Source organism: Coturnix japonica, chromosome 2, assembly GCF_001577835.2.
Source record: "Coturnix japonica isolate 7356 chromosome 2, Coturnix japonica 2.1, whole genome shotgun sequence".
Taxonomy (NCBI): Eukaryota; Metazoa; Chordata; class Aves; order Galliformes; family Phasianidae; genus Coturnix; species Coturnix japonica.
The window spans coordinates 77,402,708-77,422,938 of record NC_029517.1 but is presented as its reverse complement, the minus strand read 5'-3'; the positions used below and the strand labels follow the sequence as shown (position 1 = coordinate 77,422,938).

Below are 20,231 nucleotides of genomic sequence, written 5' to 3'. Positions count from 1 at the left end.
GACTTTTAAAGATAACATTAATAATTCTCCTCATCCTTCCCACAAGAAGCCTATTTGCTCTGTTGGATGTGAGATATAAGATGTACTTAATGCCAGCATGGTATCATATTCACAGTCACCTGCAGCACATCACTCACACAGCATGGCTGCTAGGACATTATCTGAACATCTTTGTTCTTTCAGCAAATAATGACAGTGCTTGCAGTAAGAGGCAGACATTTGATGGTTTTTGAAATTATATGTTCTCTTATGCTGAGGAGGTTTTTAGAAACACAGAATAGGATTAAGCAATATTGCTGAAGAGCATATCAGAGGGAAGCATGAAAACTCTTTGCTGCAGATCAGGCACCTTTCCCATCTACATACAATCTCGTGTACCTCAAAACCCCTATCAGTGAATTTGGCACACACATACTCCACAAACCTATACCAAGGTTTTACGAGTATCAAGGTCAAGAGTGCTGAATTTGACTTGGGTACTTCTAGCAAGAAGGCGGCACAAAGATAATTGCATGCAGACATCACTGGGTACAGAGATTCCTTAGGGATCTCAGATCATTCTTTGTATCTTTAGCAATATGGCTGCAATGACGGTCCCACCTGATTGCCTGAGAAGTGACCACAAAGATTTCACAGGGAAATGGAGGCTCCATTGTGGGTCGTCTGCAGTGATCTGTAGAACAGCTATTGCTGAAAGGCAAATGTTGAGATTGAGGTAAGCAAAAAACTGTGGCCTGGAGGTTATAAGAGTTTCACCATACATGAGGTTTAACAGCTCACAACCAAAATACCACAAAAAATAACTGAACTGCTAGGAAAGTGTGAGTATTCCTAAATACTTATAGCTTCCATGCATCAGCAAACAGAACAGAGCAGACTGATGGAGAATTTTCTTTTCACACAAGATAAATGGACAAGCAAGAAATGAGTAAGAGGTAGCAGTCTTCACTGAGTGACAGTCGGGCACAGATGAGTTCCCTTGTTGCTGCTGGTGGCCAGAGCCCATTCCCATGAGGAGCAGCCAGGAGATGTGCAGAGCTGGGGATCAAACCCGTTGGAATCCTGGAGATGTCTGAGGTTGAAAGCAAGAATTTAGATGATGCAACTGCTTCGGTTTGGTGTTTGGTGTTTCTTTGGAAAAAGTGGTATTAAATTAAAATTAGATTCTCTAATAGAACACATGAACTGCGTGAAATTCATTGTAACAAAACTTCAAAAGCATCACAGATGAAACGTCTTTGGATCAAAGTTTTATTTTTAATGACACAGCACTGGAAAACATAAGTTACAGATGACTTTTTGATACAGGATACATTATATATCTTAATTGAAAATGATTTGTGAAGGTATGCTGCATAAGTACTTATTGTGAAAATATATTATGTTTATTCCTCAGAGATTAGTTTTGTTGCGTTCTTTTTATTCAGCCAATTAAACAAAAAGTATAGATTAGCATCATAACAGTTCCCCTTCCAGATTATCTCACTGTAACTACTGCAGCTGGAAGAGGAAACTGAGCCATGCCTTCTCAAAGGTTTAGCAGCTTTGAAAACGATGTTATTCATCATCTCAGAACGAAAATTTCACATTACTAACACGGATACTGTTTTGGCAATGGAGCAGCTAGTTTTGCTTTGGAACAAAACTGTTTCCTGTAATGCCAGACAATGAGAGAGCAATGCATGTACTGATGACACTACACAGTCAAAGAACTACAATGAAACTGTTAAAATGCATATATACCCATATGCACTTATATATACACATTCAAGTTCCTGTGTATATATATTATGCATGTCCAAAAGTAACACTGAGAAACGTTGCAGCAGTTAATTATATTTTTTAAACACATGAAACTTATAATAGTTTGACCTCATTACTACAGGATTACTAATTAAATTTTTCTGCAGTGCAACTCAATACAATACACTTAGTGCAGAGAAGTTAAGGTTTTGGTATCAAGGAGGCTAATTTTGGATTTCGTGGGAAAGGACCAAATACAGGATCACCATAGCTCTGACAAAGCACAAACAAACCTGTTGCCACGTACATGTGAACAAATAAGGACATTTCTGTTTTTATTTGATTTTTATTATTTTTTTTCACGCACTGCTTCAGAAATTGCTAGCTTAACTGTTTGCAGTCATGCTCATTTTGATATGCTTCAACAAGCTTTGTCTCGCACCGATCTGTAAACCATTAACAGCCCAAACTACAAAAAAGTGGGCTCCTGTGTTTCAAAGAGGTTAAAAACCTACTGACTGAGCTTCATATCATATTCGTGTGCCTGAGTGAAGAACTATTCCAGACGGCGTGTGAAGTTCTCTGGGAAAAGTCCTTTATAACTATTTGCATCTCTGTACTGAAGCCACTCAGATTCCTTAATGCCTGTCAACCAGCCAGCCTCCTGAAAGGAAAAAGACAGAGACTCTTCAATTTCAGGTCTTTCCCATTCCCTTCTACATACTCCAGGCCTGGAGAAGTTTTAGAGTCATACGGCTCAAAGAGGTGCTGATTTGGTTAAATGCAATCTGTTTTTGCACAGACTGTTTTCTCTGTTCTGCCAGACCATGACTTTGTGAGACTGTAAGCATGTTATGCTGCCTTTATCCCGCCTTACCTCCAACTGAACTGAAAATTGGACAATCAGCCTCTGGAGTCATTCAGTATTATATCAAATTTGCATTTGTGCAAATGTGTGTGAGATGTTTTCAAAGTTCTCCCAATAATATTGGCATACTTATACGATAAGAACACAGCAGTGTGATAGAATTATTATACCACACTTGAGGGGGAAAAAAAATAAAAATCAATGTTTTTATCTGATTATTTTTTTTCTGAGTGTTCTTTTCTCTCATTCCTATCTTGGCAGTCAGAAGAAATAACAATTCCTGTTTTCTCTGTCATCATAATTTCTAGAACTGAAAGTCTTATGTTCAACTACCTTTTTCAAAAATTCCTGGAAACTTTGGTAAGCCAGATCATGACATGCAACCCAAATACTCAGCAGCACTATCAATCAAAAGGAAGATTTCTTATTGGAAAGTGCTGAGTTCTCTTAAGCTCTATCCATTTTACCTGGAATAAAATCCATTCAGTATTTTTTGAAGTGGCCATCGTATTTTCATCTCACCAAGTGACTAACCGCATGCTTTTTTCCTTTTAAGAACAGGAGTCAGAGTAAAGTGATGATTAACAGGGAATATCTAATGCTGATTCATTATTATTCTACAGAAAGTACAAAAGGAGATGGAGTAACTGGCAGCATGTATTTAAAGCTCATGTTTTGGAAAGCCTAAGACAGAGGAACTGTTCTACCATGGACAGAGTAGATTCTACTAAGGACTGAAGTTTTAATGGACAATAACTTCAACTCAGTAACTATGCAAAAAAAACCTGAAGGCACTGGGTAGGATTAGTTGGCTTTGAACAGGGAACGCAGGCTGGCAGCACTAGCTATATCAGAATGATGGTTTTAGACAGGTCAGTTCTGGGGGAGAAAAAAGAAGAACTATGATAAAATACTCTCTATAAATCAACAAAGTCTCTGGTAAAAGAGAAAAATTAAGTTTTATGGTGATATTAAACACGAAGGGCAAATATGTAAGATAGCAATAAAGATTTGAGCAGAATGATCTCAGAAACATGAATACATGAAGCTTTATTTTCTCCATCGCTGCACACGATTTACTCCAATTAATGCTAACGGGATTTGGATCCTCACCACAAGAGAAAAATAATTCATGGATTCACCAAGTGAAGGCTACGCCTATTTAATACAAAATATTATAAGAAAAAGAACTGAAGACAACATATTTTTATATCCTTAGAGTAATATTGTGAAAATACTGACAATAAAATCAGTTGAACAGCCCAAGTGGCATGACACAGTACAGTTTGAGTAAGCACAAGAGAATCTGTCCCTACAAAAATAACAAAGTATCCTTGTGAAAAAGAAAATAAAAATCATCTTTTATTTGGAAATAATAATAAAAAAGAATCAAAATCCAAAACAATTTCTTGTCTCTTGTATTAAGAGAAAGTTCAGCTTAGATCATGAACAGTCTCTATCTCTCCAAATATGAACTAGACAGAATTTAGACATATTTTAAGAAATATTCTTCATTCAGAGCAGAGCACATAGCTATCACACTGTGTGGGATCCAGACCCCAACCTCCCAGCCCCTAGTTCAGTGGGATACTTTTCATCAACACTTTCTGCCACAACACTTTCAGTACTAATTGTACAAGCTGGTCTTCTTTTAAAGAAGTAGTCAAAAATTAATTCACTTTACAGCAATCAAATACAACATGTGGAATTATATTGTTTAAAAATTAACCTGAAACACACTGTTAAAACAAAATAAAATGTCTTAAATGACATTGATCTGTTGGGTTCTTGCATCAAAAACAAAGTGATTGCCAGTGCAGTTCAAGAGCACTGCTGTGTGAGGCTCAGGTTCCCACAGGCACACAGAACATGTAGGAATACCTCTCTGTACCATTTAGCTGCAGAACAGAACTGTTTGTGTGTATTCTCAGTGCTCTCTCTGGGCAAATGTATATTATTTCTCCAAATCTTCATGTAAAAGCTCTGAACATGTGGGAACATACAAACTGTTCTGACTCAGTGTAACAACAAGATGATAGCAACACAATGCACAATTTGTAAGCCATCTTATATTAAGACTATGTGTGTATGTAGGCCTGTATAAAATCCACTACAAAGTAACGTAAAAGTGCCCTAAAAAAATGTACTGAAGTTGGATCCTGTTGGTAGTACATACCTACAAATTCAGCTTAGTTAACTGTGCTCTTTGGTCACAAATGAAACCAAGTAAAAGGACAAAATAAGAATGTTGTTGTTTTCTAAGAGTGACGACATTTTGAATCAACATTTCAAATTAACTATAAGCAGTGAGAAGAAATCTGAGACAAAGACAAAAAAATGGGAAACATTAACAAAAGAAATTAATAATCATGTTCTTACCTGATCAGCTGTGGTCTCAGAAGGAATTACTAGTACAATATCCCCTCGTTTTAAATTAAGCTCATCACTGTTAGCTGCCTCAAAGTCATGTAGAACTTCAACCTAAAGAGAACACCAAGTACACAGAAATGATCAAAATAGAGACATTGTGAAAAAAGAAAAATGTACTCTTTCACTTTTGTCTTTATGGAAACATATGGCCATAGATATGTACATTCAAGTTGTTAACGTTAACATCAATTCACATCAAAGTTTCTATTTATAGTTTATGAAACAGGTATAGTTTCAGTAAATCTTCATGAAATTACTAAAAGAAACCAAACATCCTTTCCCAAGGTTGCAGAATCCCACAAGTACTGCCTCTTGGACAAGTCCTTGTTGCATTATTCCCACTGTTTAGGGAACTTGTTTTCATTTTCCATTATCATTTCTAGACCTGAGGAGAGGGATGGAAGCATTTTGCTAATAAGCTTGGAAAAGAATCACTGGAAATGTTATTTCAGACGCTCAGTTAAGCCAGCTGCTAGATATTATTCTTGCTGTAAACATCCCTGGAAAAGCAGACTGAGATGTACAGCACTAGTTGCAATGTATGATAAAAGAAGTTAATAATGAGAACCATAGCTCCTGTTTGTCCTGGAAAGAACTTCCATTTACTGGCAGGTAGGAATGTCTAAAATTACTCTCTTTCAAAGAGGTGATTATTAAAACATTTGTGGGGTTAGTACACTGTTGTGAACAGACCATATTAACTAAATAGCTCTACCTCCTCAAGTGAGATACTATCCTAGTTTTCACAAAGGCACAGCCAGTTCCATGGTAACACTGCAATAATGAAATAATACAGCATCAAGAACCAGATGGCAGTCATATATTCTGCTGCTTCTTATTTATGTTTGACTCAAGGAAGCATGATAAAAAACAAAAGATTAACTGTTGCAGCATGTCTGCATCAAAACTGCACAATATTGGTCACTCTAATCTTAATGTTATTCTCACAGTTTGCTAAAAATATTGACCAATAAAAATAGACCAGAAAGAATGGCATAGTTATGGAGTGCTAGGGGACTAGTTAGTCTGAAGTATGCAAATTACAGTAGGAAGCATATAAAGTTCATCTATCCTCTAGGAGCGTTTCTCCTATTCAGTGATTCTGATCTGAAAAGAACCATGTGAACAAGGAAACCCCGTGGGTCTTGCCAGTCAAGGAGAGAATTTCCCTCAAGCCGCATTAAACTTTTCTGTCTGAATACCCTAACAGTTTGTAAGTACAGTAATACTAAGACATAAAATGACACTCCAACTTCATTACAGTGAATTGTTGAAGTCCCATAGATTTCAAGAGATCTGGAACTTCCGCTATAGATTTTCAGGCCAGAAAAATGCCATTTTTGCTATTGTTAGCATACAACCGTATAATATTGCTGACTGAATCTCTGGCAATGGAATTCTACCTAAATGATTCACTGTCAGTACTGATTTGGTGAGATGAGAGGAGAACTTTAATGATTCCTACAGCTCCAAAGGGATATAACCAACAAAATCAAAGTGCAGAAAACGAATTTCTCAAAATTCAGGTATGGAGAAAAAACACAACCAAAGGTTGTGTGAGTGTACATGCATGCAAGCCTGTGACATCCTTCCATCAAGAAACCATCATAATGTCTCAATTTTCAGACACATCTAGAGAAGCTGGATTTGAAAAGACGTCTAAAAGAAAAACAAACAAGCAGACCTTAAAGAGAAAGCCTGGTGGCATGTCAGAAGCTGTGTCTCCTGCTGACACAGGCTGATCTTGAGAACGTGCTGTCTGGATTTCTTCAGTTGCTTTCTGCTCACTTCCAACTTGGGAAGTTTCACTGTCAGTGCCCTGAGTGCCCATCTCTGCTGCAGCATCTTTGGACTCATTCATGATGACATCATGTTCTTCTCCTTCCCCTTCATTGTTTGATGCTGGCTCTATTACTACTGAAGGGATGCTGCTGACATTTTCCTAGGAAAAGAAATAAAATACAACAAAAGCACCACAAGAGTATTTAGTACTTTATTTCAAATTGAAGAACACATTTCTTTCCTTCCACTTTAGGGGGATTCTTACATCAAGACAGAGAACAATACTAGTGCAGAAATGTAAATGTTCTAAGAGCTTAGAGGAACACAAGGTGCAAAAGCAGAAGTGATCTGGACCTCTTTCAGGGCTGTCCCAATGTCCAGGTGTGATATCCACCAAGCCCTAGAGCACCTTCAGGACTGAGGGGGGTTGTTGCCAAGAGCCATGGGACATGTTATTGCACAAGACTTACTATGGGATGTTTAAGGGAGAAACCAAAAGCAGTGGGTGGACTGTGGTGATCTGGGGAGGAACAAGTGTAGAACAGCAAAGGCATAGATAACAGGATAAATGGGCTGGTTGCATGTAAGTAGTGGATAGTTCAAATGTTTATCCAGCCATGTCCTGCACCTGATGAGTGTGGTCTGTCCTATCTTCTCATTAAGTTGCTTGCTAACTCTTCTTCAGGGTGAGGGCTGTCTATTGTTCTTGCTTGTGTTTGCACTAGGGTCAGATCATGGATTGAAGGGCCCATGTGTCCATCTGCCAGCTACATGAGAGATCCAGGTGCCAGCCACTGGAGATACTCAGGTGAGTGGACTTGAATGACATCAGAACGTATATAAGAATATGTATATTTTTACTAGTAGATTTCTACCCTGCTCAGCCAGAGAGGTGTGCATGATGAGACTGCTAGTAATGTTTGTGTTTGTGCGAGTACCCCATGTGTCTGTCTATGATTTCTATGTCTGGCTTTGTACATATGTACAAATATCATGTCTATGTCTGGTCTGTGTGTGCATCAACTAAGAATACATGCTCGTCCTTACTGCTCGTTGGTGCCTGGGGCATGGAGATGCATCAGCCTTGCCTGCGCTGACATCTGCTGGATTCCTTTAATGCTCCCCCACACAACAACATGAGGTACCTGAGAAACATCGACATCCTTTTCTTCTCCCTGAGGTTTGTCACCTTCAGCAGTAGCCTCCTGTTCAGTGGGAGCAGCAGCCTCACCAGCTCCTGCTGCCACCACCACACTGTCTTCCACTGCCGCTGCCCCATCTGCAGCACTCACCACCTGCAGAATAAAAGGAGAAACCTTTCAGGACATGAGCTGGATCTGTGCTCTGTGATCTCCTTAGGTGCTGCCAGCCCCTGGTTTTGGTTTCATTGGGGTTTCCCCTGGCCCACTAGGGAGAACAGTTCTGGAGGCTGCCATCCCATGCCTGATGCACCATGTAGGGATCATAAGGGTAGGCTTGCACAACAAAGGAGATTAACATTAAGGAGAAGGACATTTACAAAACCCTCCTGTGAACATGTAGTAGAGTTTCAGACAGGTATTGCTAGTGTAGGAAAAATTTCTCAAGGCTCATGTGTTTTTCATTGTCTCTTCTTTCTCATGCATATACAATGGCCTCCTTCCACTGCTCTCTGAAACAGTTATGTGACTGCATTCTCAGGGCTGATTGCCTCGAAGCTGTACGGTGTGAGAAATTCCTCACAGGTTCATGGAGAGTTGAAGCTTGGCAAACTGTCCAGAGATCCACTGTGCTAGTGAAAGTCCGATCTTGGGAACAGGCTGCAAGGCTTCTCCAGCTGCTGTCTCCAGCCTCTAGACCTGGACTACCTTCAAGAACATTGCCTTAATTAGACTCCTTTTGAACACAGATGGGCAGTTTGGGCTATATTAGCTGACGCAAATATACTCTATGGCTGGATAAAGGTTAGAAATCTTCAGATGCCATCAGATATCAGAAAAGAAAATGTTAGCCTATAGCTAGGTCAATTTTAAACAAGAAAGAAACACAAATAAAGGCCCAAGTAGATTTGATATGACTGAATCACTTGTTGTTAGTCTGTGTTGAAAAGTTAGTATGCATTTTACTTCAGTTATTGAAACATAGTTAGAAAAGTACCTTCCTAAAGGTCATTGTTAAATCCTTCCTCCAGCAGAGATAATTTATGTATCACCCTAACTTTTGTGTGGGTATTTAGTGGTATTATTTAGTGGTATTTGTTTACAGTAATATACTTGAATTAAGTTTACAGTAGATTCATCTTAAAGCTTGGATGGTGAAAAAAACCAACACATTCTGTCAATCCAACTCAGGAAATTTTTAACACTAAAGAAAAACTATTTTTCTATGTATCAATGTTAAGCTATGTACAGCAGTAACATCTCTGATCTTCAGTTAACAGCCTGATGCTGTTTTCTTAGTTTGATTTTCCATTCATGAATGAGACTACCTGAGCTCAACTTGAACTACTTGCATTTATTCATGGTTATTCTTCAGTTACTGTTTTTTAGCTATCTACTCCTAGTGACTGATATTAACTAATGCAATAAATAAATTCTTCTGCAGTACTTGGAGGCAGAAAATACTCCAGTGCTTTGCAGAAATCACTGAAGAAGCTTTAGCTTGAACTGAAAATTCTGCTAGGGAAGGATTCTCTGTCATAAACAGAAGCAACATCAAAAGACATGGACAAATGTTGACATCTTCTCCTGAGACTTGGAAGGCGTGCAAGCCTGCCTCAGAGTATTACCAATTTAGCAGTATTGACTCAGGTTAGTATTCAAATAAATGGTGGGTTTAAAAGCCTTGGAAGAGACCAGTATGAAAGAAGGGGAACAGAATGCATATCAGATTGATTTCATAACATGTGCTTCTAACAGCGTGCTGCAGAAATTGATCTTGCTGTCTGTTGTGATTAGGATCAACATTTCTTTTCTATTTATTGGATTTGTATAGCCAATTTTCTTTTACTATGGAGGTGAATTTTAATTTACATTAAGCAGCTCTCAAATAGTCAGCACTGAAAGGGTGATGCTCTCACAGCCTGTAGCTGTAACTCCCTGAATGTACAGTGCAGTTTACAAATGTATATTTCCCAAGATTTAGAATACAAAACCAAAGCAAGATAGATAATTTAAAAATGGCTTTTACAAAAGCATGTGTGCTAGTGCTGAATGAATCTTACTATTAGCATCAAATATCTTTGATTAAGAAGAAAAAACAAAACAAAACAAAACTAAGAAGAGGGAGGCTCAATTCCACTGAAATCAGGACAGCAAAAACCCCACACCTAACTACAATGGGCCACTTACTCAAAGGTATTTCCTGTCTGCATATTGAGAACCAATTCTACAGACCTGTTTCCCATAACATTACACGGTCTAAGAGTATCCTAAACCAGCTATCTACAGCAGTGTTAATGAAATTTGTACAGCCACACACAGGAGAAAAAACAAGGGGCATCCAATATAACAAAGGCTGTGATAAAAGCCCCACTTGACTTTTAATTGCAGTAAAATTGAATGCTTCTTTACCCAGGATGCAGCTGATCCACATGGTTGGATTATCCTCTAATTAACACCACTGTCAGCTCAGTGCAATGCCACAGTTTCAGTGGCAGCAAGAATGAGGCCAGGAAGACAAGGGAAGCTACAGAGTCAGCAGCTGGGGGTCTGGGAGGAGCTTGCTGAGCTCTCCCAATTTTCCATAGCTGAAGATTTTGCTCCACAGCTTGATTTAGAAAAGGACTGGGTAACTTTTATGACAGTTAACCATAATTACAGCTAAACCATCTAATATAACATCTAGAACTAAGCACCATGCTTTAGTGAGTGCACCAATTGCTTGTAAAGTCTTGGAAGGCTGTTGGAGTAATAGTGAAGAACTGGTTATGAAAGTTGCCTCAGAAGGACAGTGCTCCACTGGAGACAGGATATCATCTTAGCAAACAGCTTGATCCCTGACAGCATCTCTTCTGCTTTCACTAATACTGCTCCTCTAAACAGGTTAAACTTTACAGATAAAAGACCTCAACTTGACAAGGGCATGTAGTTTGGAAAACAGAGGAAAGATACATTTCAAAGACTAAGCCTTTGTTCTCAGGGGATAGCAAGGAATTTCTTGGCCCAGAATTGGTATTGATAAGACAATGCTAGTAAAGTAGTGCAACTCACTTCTACAGTGCATCAACACCAATAGCCACAGAAACTGGGTTTGATCTACCTCTCCCATCCTGTACATACTTGTTAGCATAATTCCCCTGGCTATTACATAGCAGGGTGGTGAGGAGTATGACACTAGTGAGTTGGGACTATGGGTCATGGGAAGAAAGCAGCCCATGGTAGCAGGACCTCATCCTGGCTCAGCCATGCTGCCTGGCAGGGACAGCTGCTGGCTGCAAGTTGCACTTGTATGCAGCACAGGGTACCCAAAGCCATTGACATATCCCAGATTCCAGGAGGGCTAATGCCTATTTACAGCAGTGTAACAAACTTGGACAACTGAGCCTACCATGAAACCAAAATGAGTAGAAAACAGCTTATAATATGTCTGTACATGTTATGCCACTAAGACAAATAACATAACCAAACAGTTCATCAGCTCTTTGAGATACAGATTCTAAGCAATTACCAATGAAGATTAACAATTTCTTTCTCATTCCATGTTTCTCTTCCTGCATTTAATATGTAGCTCTTCTTCCTGTGCTACTCTCCATGCACATTTAAACATCACGGTTTCAATTTTGTACAAAAAGATTTGCAGTGTCTTATTTTATATAAGCAAAATACAACCATACAACTCTAAGATTTCAATATTCTCACCTAAAGAGAAATTACATCTCTGAGTTTTTCAGTTGCTTTGTAATTTACTTAATTCAATGTCAGATTTGTGTTTTAGAAAACAATCTTGTAACATGATTATTTTCAACTGTGCTAGGAAAAATAAATAAAGGAATCAAAATTCCTTTCTTTTCCTTTCCTTCTTTTTTTTTTTTTTTAATTTTATTTTTTATTTTTTTAAAGATATTTAGAAGAATTAAAATGTAAAAGCTACTGTGAATCTATGCAGCATATTCTCACTTTACCACAAATGTCAATACGGACAGCATTATTCCACTTTCTGTTCATGGATCTGTATTGTTTTCTGTCCCAAAATATTTATCAGTCTATAGAGCCCCAACAGTCAGTTTCTAAGGTAGGTCTTACATGGAGTGAGAAAGGTTCTTGTATCACAGCTGGGTCTCAGTCATTTTGTATTGGGTGCATACTGATAACATGAAAATGGCACATATATATTTTTGCTATACTTCTCTTGAAAATATTAAAGTAAAACCATATTCCTGAGGCTGTTCATTTGTACCTCGCTCTCTTTCTCAGCAATTCCAGTTGTCTCCTTATCCCCTGCCTCGATACTGTCCTGTATAAAGAGGAAATATGGTCATTATCTTACTCGTGCTGACTGCAGAGAAACTGGCATTATTCAAGCTTAGTGGACGAAGGACATGTATGGGATGCCATGAAATGAATGGTGGGAACTAAATGGATTAGTATACAGTGAGTGGAAAGATTCTTGCTGCTATATATCTGAAATAAAAGTAGCTACACAATTTAAAGAAATAATAAAAACAAACAGAAAAAAAACAACAATAAGAAATAAAGCCTGTTAATTATATAATGATCCCCACACTGGAAGTGCTAATGTCAATTTTATTTACTTTTGCTATCAGTATTCTCATAACAGCTCCGTAGTGGATGAATTTTTTATTAAGCAACGACCCAGAACGCTGCTGATCTTACAGCCTTACAGCTACCTCAAATTTCTCCCACTCAAGACTCAAAACGTTCCCATTATAACCTGCTGCTGCCCCTGTAACTCACCAGTTTCTGGGAAAACTTTCTAAAACACTTCTTCCACAGACGCTGGACTGCAACACATTTAAGGGGACTGCTCAAAGGTCACAAAGTTCATCAGTTTTTGCAGAATCACTTTTCTCTAGGTCCATACTCAGTTGTACATGCAGTGGATGCCTAACATTTAAGACATCAGACATGTGTCAGTGGCTTTCTAAATCCAGCACCCATGAAGGGATCAATTGCTCTGAACAGCAACCCCAAATAATACTTTTTACAGCATAGATGATATCTAACACAAGGTCCTTTTCTACAGAAGCTGTAAAACTGCATGAGTTGCAGGTTTTGGAAGAGAGGAAAAAAGGTACAATTTCCTAAACTCTGTGGGACAGTTGTGCCCCTGCTGGTTTCCAATTCTACTGTAGCACTTTGGGATTCAGTCAGTAACATCACTTGTGCTTGAGCCTGGATTCAGTTTTGGCTATTGCTCGGCCTAATTCAAGAGTTTCAGGTCAAGTTCAGGCCAACAGTTAAACCAGCTATAATTCATGTCTCACTTGTAATAGTTGGAAGTGCTTTTTTTTTCTGCTCAATCTTGGCCTCTTGCAGAATGCAGGATATTTCTAAAGATGCTTTTCAGAGGAAAAGTAAATTTAAGCACCCTTATAGAAATCTCTTTCACTAATAAATTTTGAGGCTGCATTGCACACATATCTAGGTCAGATTTTTCAAAAGCCCTGTAAGGGTGAAGACAAGTCATGCAAATCTATTTCAATGTGTGGTAGATCAGTTGCCATCCGTAGCAACTGTGATAAGACCTCAAGTGCTCAGTCTCCAATTAACTGCCACCACACACCTGCCACACCAAAATTTCTACAAGTTTCAGCTGAAATGCTTGCATGTTACTTTTTTTAATTAAAGGATGCTGAGTTATATCCAAACTTCACATCACTCATGTGTTTTCTAATCTAATCTTCCAGTATTGCCTGCAGTCACCTCATAAGACCCAGACATGTCCAGATGACAGGGCAAAGCAGTTGCTGACAGCAGTGTTACCATGGAAACCCCTCACAGCTTTATCCTGTTAAAATTACAATGTTACATAACATTTTCTTTTATATATATATAGGATTAATTCTTCTTCCAAGCTGCCAGACCATGCTGTGAAGTCCTGATTTTTACATTAATTTTAGGAGAGACTACAGAGGGTGTTAAACAGAAAAAAATCCCACAAGTTTCAACTGCAAAATATAATTACTTCTTACTCTAGCAAAGCATGCATGCTTGCTACAGCATATTGCTCTTTTTTTTTTTCTTTTTTCTTTTTTAACAGGAGAGATAAACATTGCCTCATAAAAGCTATCTGTCTAATGGCAACGGTAAGTTGGTTCACAAACACTTTCCTGACTTTTAATATTAAAAAATGCTGAATTTCTTCCATAAGCTGTATTTAGAAGTTAGTTTGCCTTCAGAAATGAGCACTGTTCTATGTCAGGAATGTGTCTGTCCCTACCCTTCTCTTATCAGTAACCTGGAAATTCTCTCCTATGAGAATTTCATCAGTCAAGCTTAGTGCTTGGGCCTTGTTACAAAAGCTGATACATTCATACAAACACTTTTAAATGAGGGCTCTTTTTAAGCATAACTGGAAGTAGATTTTGTGGGAAAGAGAAAAGTAAGGAGAATTGCCCTTACTTCTTAAGGATTATTTTGTACTAGTAAAATTAGCAGCATTGATCTTTTGATCAGCTAGGAATCAAGACAGTAAGGATGACTGAGTTGTAAAAGGGAAGAACAGCATAGTTTTTATTTTTATGCCATACTAGGCACAAAAGTCTATTAAACAGGATTACTAAAATAATGCCTAAGTAATACTGCAATTCCATAAAGAGAGTGAAATCTGCTTCTGCAGACTTAGAACAGTAGAACACTATTCTACATTAGCTCTCTCCCATTTTTGACAGAAATACTTTAGTCTTTAAATGGCCTCATACTCCAGTGTTGTACCTGTACTTGGCTCCATGCTCAGCATTCGGACACAGCTGAGCACTGTTCTATATCGGACCACTGGACTGCTCTCACAGATTATATTATCTGCAGTTTGGGTGCCATGAATTGTACCTACAGTGGGATTCAACCATAATTGGACACTTCTAAGCTGAAGGCTCTTTCTTGGCCACTGCTGTCATTGTTCAGTGTCAGAGAGAGCTTCCAGTTGGTAGTTTTACATATGCCTACACAAAGCTTTGGAAATCACTATATTTGGCTGAGTGTCTGACTGATTTAATGAGAAAACATTAAAGTCCAGGCAAGCATCAGATCCAAGGCACAAAAAGGCTCTTTCCAAGCCAATGAGCATACTGGAAGTCAAAAGGCTCATCTCTGAGCAATGCTGCAAACTCTGGGTGCGGCATTTCACAGATAGGAGTACAAAATAACAAAACTTCCTTAGATTTCTCTTTGTTACACTTGTCATCCTTGTTTGAATTTGAAAAATTGATGTGGTGAGAGGGATATTATTATTTGAAACTGAAATCAATTGGTGGCTAACACACTATATCTTTTAGACTGCATTGTTTGGATTTTACATACTACAGAAATATGGAATAAAAACAGTTTCCGTGTGCAATGTCCATGCAAGAAGGACTTTTTACCATGGTTTGCTTCAGTTGTTCTGGTCCATGTGGTGATTCTATCCCTTTAATTGTGAAACATTTTATTATCTGTAACCAAAATAAGAATCAATGGTTGCCAGCATCTATCAGAAATTTTATTTGCTCTGTGGCATCAATGGACCAAGACCAGAACATGTAATAAGATTCCATGTAGCAATTATGATGAGCTCTTGGAATGAAGTGTTTGGCAATACTGTTCAGGCAGATTATGAAACTATAAGTAACAGAACCCAAAACTTCTAAGCAGGGAATTGTACTCTATCCTCTGGACTACTCTCTCCTCAATTTAAATGAAAGCCCTACCAGAAAATTTACTCAAAGCTCCTGCAATAGCTAATGAATGCCATGCATTCTGTGAATTAATGTGGTTTGACAGTTTACCACAGAAAAACGGTGCTGATTAGTGGCTGTCACCACAAACTTGAAATTACTAAAATCAATAAAAGATTCCTGTCAGATATATGTTATAAATCTCTTACTACTCCACTTTTAACTAAGTCATCATTCATAAAGTGAAGGAATGCTGAACCGCTGCTGAGAAATGACATATTTTCATATTTTGCAACTCAGTGAAATTTTCCTTAGCTTTGATCACGGTTGTCATTAATCCTAATGTTCAAGACTCTTCTTTGCAAGTCCAGGAAAGCAATACTGGAATAACAGCCCCTCAGAGCCAAATGAATAATGATTCTACTTCCGAATTTTTAAGAAATCAACATTTAGCTTATTCTCCTAGACGTCTCTTCCAAATTGGTAAAGACAACTTTGTATTCTAAAGGTGACAAAAAATGAAAATAAACCTAGTAAAAACTGTCTGACTTAATGCCTATGACTTTCCTCCTGAATTGCCACTAAATTGCCCACGTCTCACACTGTCTCTCTCTCCCCACTCCCAATAGCTCGGCCAATAGCACAGACTGAGAATGCCTCAGCAACAGTCAGGCAGCAAAACAGGTCATGAAAAAGGCCAATGAATGGATGAGTGGTGCTGCACACCCCAGCCTGTCACTTAGTTAGTGCCTCATACAATGAAGATTTTAGAACTTTGTCTTAGTACAAGGCTGGTTTCCTTTTAGAAAAAGTACTTCCATCACAATTTGTCTTTCCTTCATGAAATCCTTACAGAAAAAAAACAAAAAACAAAAAACAAAAGAACAAAAAACAAATTCAAACCATACAGAAACAACCTTTTAAGCTTCTTTGATATCTGTTCTTCACTTTATTTACTGCCCCTCAGCTACTAGATCTTCTAACCAATGACTGATGTCCCATCCTTCCTCTACTCACTATCCTTTCTTTCTTCTTTATTCCAAACCATCAAATTTATTCCATCTAACCATGAAGGATTTTCAACAACAGTCTGACAGAACAATGTGCTTCAGATAGACAGTTTCATTGCATGCTTTACTACAGAGCTGACAAGTTATTACAGTGATTTATATCAACAGAAAAGAGAACACACATAAGGGAAAAGCCTGAGTTCTGCAGACCATGGGGCCTTTGTTTGAGTATGTTATTATAGGAGGTCACTTGCTCTAGTGTTTGCTATGGACGTGAACAAGAACTAAATTAAAATTAAACATACTCAATATTCAATTTTTAATTAGAATCAAATCTAATTAATAATTCTAGGGAACACAGTGGTATTGCTTTCCTCTAACCGTTATGCTGCTGCTGCCACAGGTAGGAATCCACAGCGAATAGGAAGGATTAGACAAAGCTCGGGATCATCCTCCCTCTCCCTCAAAGTTCTCCAGAGTAGCATGCCAAAAACTATCCCCACTTCCATCTAGAACATACTGTTTTTACTCTGTTAGGAAGATAGGAGCAAGGGAGAAATGATAACTAGGTGGGTGCTGCAATTAAAGCTCAGCCTGCCTTTCCATATCATTCAAATTTGATATCAGTTTTTAATCCAGTGACACAGTTGGAACTAACAAGGCAAAATCATCTATCTGTCTTTGAAAGTTCTTTAAACTACAGTTGTACTCCAGAACCTCCTGCTGAAGACAGTTTGTGTGGTATCATGATTGGCTGTTGCAGTGATCCAGCACCATCAGCAAACAAACAACCTGATACTGGTTGAGTGGGGCTTCATACCATTTCCAAGCCACTCCTCAGTTCTGTTTGTATGCTTTCCTAATGCTGCTTTCCGATGTGAATGACATCAACCAACCTGTGGTCAGCAATAAACATCACAATCAGGCTTGTAGTGCCTGAGCTATTGCCACTAGCAGGAATGTGAAACACAATCAGCTCCACAGACCGATCCATGCAATGCTATAGTATCTGCAAATCTGATAAGCCTTTTGTTGATGCTCTGCACTGACTTGTTACTGCCTGTGAAACCACAACCACTCAGGTGAACTTCCAGATAAAATGCCAGTCTTAAGAGGAATGACATTTTAGGACCAAAAGTAGAAAGTGTTGCTGGAGAGGCATGCTGTGACACAGCTGGGTGCTGAAAAAACTAGCCATGATGAGTAATGGAGAGGATGGCTGAAATACAGCAGGCACATTCACTGTGATGAGAGATGGCTCAGATGAGGCTACGAGATGGACATGGGGGACAGATCACTCACCACAGCCTGCTCTGTTGGCTCATCTGGCTCAGCAGGGATGGCCTCCTTTTCCACAACAGCAGCAGTAGGGGGTTCCTCGACCTTGAGTTCCCCAGGTGGAGCTTCTTCAGCCTCAGTCTTTTGTATTATCGATTTTTAAGTAAACAGGGGAAAAATTACAAAATCACAGAATTTTAGGGGTTGGAAGGGACCTCCAGAGATCATTGAGCCAGAGATCTGGGGAGCCCAGAACTGGACACAGTACTCCAGATGAGGCCTTACCAGGGCAGAGTAGAGGGGGAAGATCACCTCCTTCGACCTGCTGGCCATGCTCTTTTTAATATACCCTAGAATGCCATTGGCCTTTTTGGCCATGAGGGCACAATGCTGTCTCATGGCCAACCTGTCGTCCACCATTACACCGAAAAAAATTGTTGAGGAGCACATGATAGTGGGGAGGAAAGAAGGGAATGGGAACTCCACTCTGCTGCTCCACTCCTGGCAGACACATTCCCACAGGGCTTTGCTGGGAAGAGGACAGCTTTACATTACTAATTAGCATCTACAGAGCATCTTCATCCCCAAAGTCCTGTACATAAACTGAGTCAGTCCTATATGCCTCTATTGCAAAGGAAAAGAGTGCTTAGCTTCTCATGTTATTGAAAGCAGCAGCAGAAATGAGGGAGAAGCAATCAGTTTGCTAAGAAATGCTCTAGAAAGTGAGGGCAAAGTGAAGAGTGTCCCAAATTATGACTTCAAATATGATTTTTTAAAATTATCCCATCCTTCTAATTCCAATTGTTTTCAGACAAAATGGTCCTTTCTCTGTTGAAAGTAGGAAACAATTTGCAGACTCAGATTGTTTTCACATATACATAGGCAAGTACTGACTGCATGAATTCTGACAGTGTGAAAATCATAGAATCACAGAATGGCTTGAATCGGAGGGGACCTTAAAGAGCATTCAGTTCCAATCCCTCTGCTATGGGAAACCTGCTAGATCAGGATGACCAACACCCAAAGGTACCCAGAGCTTCTCTGGGCAGCCTGTTCCAGTGCCTCACCAACTTTGGAGTTAAAATAAAAACAACAAAAAAACTCATCCCTGGTTTCTTTTTAATGCTCATTTCTTCCTGAGATCTCAATCACCTACAAAGCATCAGCATGTTTATCAGCTGTGCTTCTGGAATTCCTGCCCTTTAAAATTCTGGCCTATGCTTGTTTTTTAGCAAGTGTATCTAGTAAACATCACCAGTCCTGCAAGATGTTCTGTCCTGTAGCAACACAGCTCCCAGCAAAAGAACTATTTCTGCTAGAGACATAACCTTGCAAATACATACACAGTAAAGGAGAGAACTGCAAGCTATGCTCAGCATATTCCATTTATAAAGATGGCTGACTCAACCAGATAAAATAACCCCAGTAGATTAATTTGCCATGAACAAATTGCTCAGCATAATATGAGCCTCAGAAGCTATTATCTGCTTTGCAGTTGATAAGATGCAGATGGTTAGAATGTCTTCAGTAATGAAGAGACAGCTTCCGTGAAATTCTTAAAAATACTAAAATCTTTTCCCTGATATTTTTCAAAAAACAAAACAAAATAAAAAATGCCACCACCAAACCAAAACATATCCTTTCAATTCTTTTCTTATATATTCCTTTGGCAGGCTTATTTTTAATGAGGTACAGAGAAGTCTGCCTAAGCAAGACCTTCAGGATTTGGCATAGAATAAAGAAACATTCATTATATTATACCACACTGTGCAGAAGTCTGTCTTGTGTGATAATACCAGTTCCAAGGAATTTGACAAAGAAAAAACATGATTGAAATGAGAAACAAAAGATAGATTTACCCCAGCTAAGATGGCTAATGAGTTTCCTGGGGATTAATATTGGAAGAAACTTTCAGGCTTAAAATCACAGGTAATATGTTATAATGCAGATTGAACTGATGTTCTTTGTGTCACTTGTGGACAGTCTTTAAACTACTTACCACATTCGAGCTACAAATAAAAATACTAAAAATTCTCTCACAGTATTCAGTAACCATTCTAAACGCAGACACCACAAGAGGCATACAAAAGTCACATTAAATAATATTCAGTAGCACTCTTTTGCTCTTACGTGACTGTAGTGTTCACCCAGCAATGATGCTACTCCATATCCTTAATTCAGGCCAACCACAGACAGTAATAGTAACTAAGAAACCACCAAAGCATGATCACTTTCAACAATATTGCCACCCCTTAAAAGACTGTACCTACTATTAATAAAATGTGCAAGATAGATAAAGCTGTAGTAA

General features: G+C 38.7%; 1 protein-coding gene across 3 annotated transcripts in view; it reads right to left on the bottom strand.

The window, feature by feature from the left end:
- Positions 1-1,234: 1,234 nt before the first annotated feature.
- AMPH (amphiphysin) overlaps positions 1,235-20,231 on the bottom strand; it is a 100,222-nt gene continuing 81,225 nt past the window's right edge. The window contains exons 17-22 of one of the 3 annotated variants that reach the window (XM_015855003.2): positions 17,948-18,064; positions 12,200-12,256; positions 7,969-8,118; positions 6,726-6,983; positions 4,991-5,092; positions 1,235-2,407 (exon numbers count right to left, since the gene is read on the bottom strand). In XM_015855003.2, the coding sequence (XP_015710489.1) occupies positions 2,300-2,407; positions 4,991-5,092; positions 6,726-6,983; positions 7,969-8,118; positions 12,200-12,256; positions 17,948-18,064 (792 nt within the window). In that variant the 3' untranslated portion in view covers positions 1,235-2,299. The remainder of the gene's footprint in view (positions 2,408-4,990; positions 5,093-6,725; positions 6,984-7,968; positions 8,119-12,199; positions 12,257-17,947; positions 18,065-20,231) is intronic. The other 2 variants (XM_032442549.1, XM_015855004.2) reach the window with 2 other exon arrangements.